The sequence below is a fragment of the Bidens hawaiensis genome, unplaced genomic scaffold (genome assembly GCF_021521415.1).
Source record: "Bidens hawaiensis isolate Kalapana, Puna unplaced genomic scaffold, B.hawaiensis_p1.1 tig00030468_1, whole genome shotgun sequence".
In the NCBI taxonomy this organism is placed as follows: Eukaryota; Viridiplantae; Streptophyta; class Magnoliopsida; order Asterales; family Asteraceae; genus Bidens; species Bidens hawaiensis.
In genome coordinates, this window is record NW_027495069.1 from 155748 (window position 1) to 162402 (window position 6655).

The following is a 6655-nucleotide window of genomic DNA, read 5'->3' on the forward strand; positions in this document are numbered from 1 at the left end:
TTTATAGATCTAGTAAACTTGATCTCCAAGACAATTGTAACATTTCGGGTTTTCCATATTTGCTTTATTTTCGTTTTATCGTTGTACAAACGTTATTCGGACCCTAAATCCTTAATAATAATTTGCATTTATGAGTCAACTAGTTCCTAATGTTCAAGTTAAGTCCTCCATGTTTTAATTAATATTTATTTCTTGATTATAACTTAATTAGTTCATAAAGTGATAAAAATAAAACTATAAGGGCCATTTGTGTCAACGGCTGAAACCACCCTGCTCCGGTGGCTGAAGCGCCGCGCGACGGCGGTCTCCTGGCTGGTCGCGCAGCGCATTGGGAAACCTACACAGTCTGTTAACTTAATCTCGTTCATAAACTCGTTTAAGGCTAAAATCGATTATTTTAAGCACATTTGAGAGAAGTAAGGACCCATGAATCATATCATAACTAAAATATGATTCCAAAAGCGTTTCTTACTGATCTATATCGGGTTTTTTGAATATATTCAGAGATTTATCATAAAAGACATCTTTACTTGCTTAAACGGGCCAAAAAGCCCATAACTAGTTCGTTTATGCTTGTTCTGTATAAACTAACCTCATTTATCTGCTATAAAACTTTACACAAACCCTAAACATCATCCCTTAGCCGTTCTTAACTTTTTCCATCTCGTATTCTTTCGGTTTTTGGTGTTTTCGTTGAAGAACCGTTACATTCTGTTGACTTTGCAAGCTCAAGAACCGTTGACTCGATATATCTCATCATTCGTTTACTTTCCAGGTAAGTTGTAAACTGATTTTTCAGTCATAAACATTCACTAGAACCTTCAATCAATTTCTGAGATTGAAGGGTATTGACTGGTCAATTGCTTTAAAACCCGATAAAGGGTAAACAGTCAACAACTTTGACTTCTTGTTTTCTCATACTTCTGGTCGGATTCAATGTTCGGTCCAGAAGACTTTTCTTCTCGTAATTAAATTTTAAGGGTTCTGAACAAAACCCAACTCCAGACTCGAAGTTCGGATTCTGGTCATACTCGACTCATTTAAACATTAAAATCAACATAACTCGAGTTATACTTATCCGTTTGGATTGATTCAGTGGCATTAGATTCGCTTTTTCTTATACTTTCATATCTTTAAGTTTCAGGTTCTGTTGGATATTCTCGTTCGACGCGTTAATCGGAAGACCTCTTATTTATTCTTACATATTTTAATTAACTCGCTTATTATTAAGGTGAGTTTTGTCATTCCCCCGTTTTCACATATTTTCAAACGTTTTGGGGGCGTATACGTACTTATAGTATTTCATATTATACATATCTTAACATTAGCAAACGTGGTATTGTGTGTGAATTGCTAAACATCGTTGCTAAATTGATTACTTGTTTAATTTGCGCATTCGGAGAGGTCCACCATATTCTCATTATAGTATGATCATACGACCGTCTAGTTTTAACCGGCGCCTGATTCGCTTGGCAATGGTTCACATGACACTTAATTGCTTATTGGTTTGGTTTGTTCACCGCTTTACTTACGTTTTGCTACTTTTCATATTATATATATCGTTGCGAAACTAATGACTTGCTCACTCAACATTATTGTTGATAAATCTATTGTATTTTCTACGTATATGCAGGTTATCGTTTAAACTGAAGACTTGGAGTTTTGGATTGCTAGATGAGACTATAGGCTTTATCAAGAATTATTTTATTCAAGTTTAAATTATGGATTATTTCTTTTATTGTTATGAATTCTTGTTTGATTGATTTGCTATATTTGGATATTTTTGTTTTATTTAGAATAAAATAAATTATTAGATATTGTCACCGTTATTGTATGATAGTTACCTCGAGCTATGAACAATCATGCTCACGCCCCGGCATTTCCGCCTTAGGTTGGGTTGTGACAACAATTACTAAACTTTCTTCGAGAAAGACATTTCCTAAATCTACTACAATTTAATTATATAAAATAAAACATAACAAATAAACACTTAACATTAATTATAATAATTCAAGATTAACCTTCAATAATATTATACGTGTTATATGGATAATCACATAAATGTTACAATTCGCAAAAAGTGTAAAACAACTCACGCCTACATGTATTATGTCTAATAATTGCAAGCCAAAATAATTTTGTAACAAATAGACCAAAGATTACAAAAATAAATCTATGTGTGTATCAAGTAACTTGAGTGCAATTAAAAATTTATAAGATACAAATTGACAACAGCTAGAATTACTACATCACAAATAAACAAGTATGACCCAATAATTATTACACTACAACAATCTTAAAACTCATCATTCGCACATACAGGCCTAGTCAGCTTGTTTCGGCTTTCCAAGTATTCTTCTCACAAACTTATCCATCACCCAAAAAAGAAAAAGTAAAAAAGAAAAAGAAACTCTATATACTTCTTTATCATATGCAACCTACCTTTTTTAATGATTAATTATTTGTGATATGAGACAAACAGAAGTTCAGCATTTGTAACTACGTGCGGAGACCCAATTGCAATACACCCTCAATGATGCCCTCTTTAAAAAGAGAGTGTGAAGCTGATAAATATATTGTGTACGGATGAAAATATCATCAGGGTCGTTTCTTGGATAAGCTAAATGAGGCCATGACTTTAGACCTCCATTTTTATAGAGCCTCTGTTTTAAATAGGAGCTAAGTATTATGAGATTTTGAAGTACAGTTCTTTTAGAATTAGTAACTCATTGATGTGCCACAAGCTAAAGAGGATTACTTCATATCCATTATCGTAACATATTATCAAAATTCTATAATTCTTGTAAAATCTCTAGCCTTATACGCATAAAGAAAAGAAGAGAGAAATGCCTCAAAATTTTAGTTTGTTTTAGACCTCTGAGAACGTTTAGCCGGCCTGAATAACATAGCTTAATTTTCAGGATTTTTTTAAAAAAAAGAACTCCACTTATAATCATACCCATGTTTTATCTTTCATTACACAAAATACTAGAATAACATATACATATACATGAATAACAAACGGCCCTTGCGCTAAATGAAATTAACGTCTTAAACCCTATAAGCAAAAAGTCAAATTTCAGCAAACGTAAGCGCATACTTTCACTTCATTATGATACTTGCTAGTTATATATAATGTAAACAGAAAGTCGACCTAACCAACCATAACTGGACATAGATGGCTAGTTTACCTAAGACAGTACATATCTCTTACTTCGAACATGTTGCGATTCTTGACAACTATATCGTACATCTGCATCGGTTTGAGCTTGTTAAAGTCTCTAGGTAGAGAAATGAGATGCACAGTCGACCTTTTATGAAACTGCAACAAATCAGGATCATCATAGTACCTTTCCCATCCGTGTGATGACAAGATTCTTTCCAGCACAGGATAGGAAGTCACCATTTCATTTGTTGGCACATGAACCAGGACCTTACGTCGGTTCGAACCCTGACAGGAATATTCACTTCCAAGGCTCTCCACTAGTTGAACCACACCATTCTGCTTGAACACCCAAAAACCGGACATATCTTTAGTTCTTGACTAGCTAACTAGATAAGGTTTTATGTTTGGTTTTTCAGTTGAGCTTTGGAGAAGAAGAATATGAGCGTCTGGAGTCCGGAGTGGAGGTTTATATAAGGGTTTCTTGGCAATATATTCGGTGGAGAATATTATTATGTATATAATACATAAAAAGTTTTTAGGGCCTCACTAACCCACGTGCGAATGTGTGGGGATATATGGGAATTTGGATGTAGGAGAATCCAAAATCTTTTTTCATGTCATTATAAATCCCCACAAATTAACATAAAAGGGAAGTTTAGCTCAGATTTGGTCGAGTAGTTTCTAGAACAACAGAATTTGGAAACAACTGTACTGCATATATGCATCGGCATCTTGTGTGACCAGATGTTGACTGATGTTACAGGCAGTCAACAAGATTTGCTATCAACTTATTTTGGTGAAAAAAATTTACATGTATGTTACAAACTGAATTTGCTGTTAGCTCACGTTTCAATATATCCGGCGAATATATAGTTCACCGAAGAATTTGTTGATTAACCAACAATCATTGGCAGACACCAAACGCACACGGAGAAGTTGGGAACATGTCAGATTTTGTGTGACGAAATTACCACTTAGACACCTTCCATATGTTTGTCATGCGATGGTATCTGTCGGTAATAATGTCTATAAATAAATATCAAAACACGCTTGGTGGTAACCGTGGGATCTTTCAAACCTAAAAATGACAGCATCCAAGTAAATATGAGTTGCTTAAGTGTAGTTTTTGTGAAAAAAAGATTTTTTTTTTGACAGATGGACAATTGTGACTTGAACCCGTCATGTGAACGTACTAAGACGGCATTAATTCTCTCTCAAAATTGTTCGGATTTTAAATACTCCGTCAATGACATGTGTGTCAACCTAGCTTTCAGCGAAATATTAGTTGGGTATATTAGTCAGTAGACTGAAACAAGAAGGAAATCGATGTGATAGGCCGATAAGATCCTGTCTTAATCTATAACATCTGATCAGGTAATTTAGTTTATCTATGGTGTAAATATGGGTAGTACATAAATTCCTGTGTGCATGTTTTCTCGTGTGGTGCACATATAAAGCTAATGTAGTAAATCGGTAAGAGCATTTACTGGTTTCTTCAAATTATGTGAGGGAGTTCTCTATTTTTTAGAGATGGTTAAAAGTGGTTCTAAGAGGAGGAGAGAGAAAATGTTACTGTTCATGGTTAAATTTGGAGAAACACACTGGTCACCTCTCTAAACTTTTAATGTTTTTTAAAGTGGTTGTGAGTGAAGGAGAGAGAAAAGATAATGATAAAAGTATAAAAAAAGATGATGTTTTTAGTATAATTATATAGATGGAGATGGAGAATCGACCGGGAATGCTCTATTATTTTAAATTGTAGTACATGCAGTTTATTTGTAAGGCTTGAATCTGTAATTTAATTTAATTTTAATATTTTAGGGAACAACTTGATTTCATGGTCTGTCTTCTAAGAGGTAGCCGACAAATTCTCGTTCAAGCACAAAGGTAGAATATCGTGGAGTAGTAAATGCAGTGGCTGAAATGTCGAGGTTACACAATATGCCTCTGGAGCTTCATATACCCTTACATCATGCATCTGTGATTTACTGTGATAATATCTTTGTGGCTTATTTGTCGGGTAATCATGTCCACATTAAAGGAGTAAACATATGGAGATCGATATTCATTTTCATTTTATCCGTCAACAAGTTCGCTTGGGCTTTATTCGTGTATTCCATATTCCTGCTCCATATCAGTATGCTGATATATTCACCAATTGGTCTTCCTTGCCCGCTGTTTCAAAGTTTTAGATTCAGTTTAAGCTTTAGTCCAGCTCGAACTATGGGGGCGTATTTAAGAGTTATATTTGATTTATGATAATATAGAGTTAAAATTTGTATTGTATTTGATATCCATATTTGTAGGGTTTATTGATGCATTGTTTTCCCTATTGAATAGAGTTATGATTAATGAGAATGATCAAGAATTGATACCATAAACAATTTTTGTTTACACCTATCATAGAAATTAGGAGATATTATTGCGTCATCTTAATTAGTACGCTGCTAAAAAATTTACTGAAAACTTTTGTTGTATTCCTCTCATTTTTAAATCCATTTCTAATCCAACAATCAGAAAAATAAAAAGGATATGTATAATACATATACAGACTTGTAGTCACACACAAACTTGTTTTTTTAATCACACAATACCAATATAAGATTTTACACATCTCACATGAACACCAAAATACACTTGGCTACATGTAGCTTCTTATACCCTAGAAACAGAAACTCAAATTTGAGAATGCACTGGAAGTTTGTGACAACCCATAATCAAACTAAAAGGATTTGCTTTGCTAGCAAAAGATACGTACTTTCACTCATGCTCATTAGATGAAATTCTAACACACCGATATGACAACACACTAGTTAATTATAATCAAACGGGACTGATAGGATGTTTATTTAGCTAAGATACGATGCATCTCTTACTTCAAACATGTTACGGTTCTTGACGACTATATCAAACATATGCATAGATTTGAACTTGTTAAAGTCCTTAGGGAGAGAAATGAGATGCACGTTCGACCTTTTGTGAAATTGCAACAAATTAGGATCATCATAATACCTTTCCCACCCTAATGATGCCAAGAGTCTTTCAAGCACATGGTATGAAGTCACCATTTCGCTTGTTGGTACATGAACCAATACCTTACGTCGGGCTGAACCCTGAACAGAATCACCTGTTGGGCTCTCCACTAGTTGAACCACACCATTTTGCTTGAACACCCAAACACCAGACATATCGTTAATTAATAATTAGTTTTGCACTAGCTAGAAAGTGGTTTAAGTTTTAGTTTTAGAAACAAGTATGAATGTATGGAGACAGAGGTTGAGGTTTATATAAGAGTTTCTAGCCACATGGGATATATAGAAAATACATAAAAGCGTATGTTGGGGCCCTTTAAGGTAAACAAAGTGAGTTTGTGTGTTTAGGGCATCACATATCCCACGTGTGATTGTGTGAATGTGTGGGGGAGGGGAATCCAAAATCTTTTTCTGTGTCATTATTAATCCCCACAAACGAAGATTGGAAACAACTGTA

General features: G+C 34.3%; 2 protein-coding genes across 2 annotated transcripts; both read right to left on the reverse strand.

Moving 5' to 3' along the window:
* Nucleotides 1–3187: 3187 nt before the first annotated feature.
* Nucleotides 3188–3529, reverse strand: LOC143580402 (flowering-promoting factor 1-like protein 3). The gene has a single exon (XM_077063432.1). The coding sequence runs from the start codon at nt 3527–3529 to the stop codon at nt 3188–3190; it is 342 nt and encodes a 113-aa protein (XP_076919547.1).
* Nucleotides 3530–6015: 2486 nt separating this feature from the next.
* On the reverse strand, nt 6016–6405 carry LOC143580403 (flowering-promoting factor 1-like). Its single transcript, XM_077063433.1, has one exon. It carries the CDS (start codon nt 6352–6354, stop codon nt 6016–6018), a length of 339 nt encoding a protein of 112 aa, XP_076919548.1. The 5' UTR covers nt 6355–6405.
* Between the last annotated feature and the right edge of the window lie 250 nt (nt 6406–6655).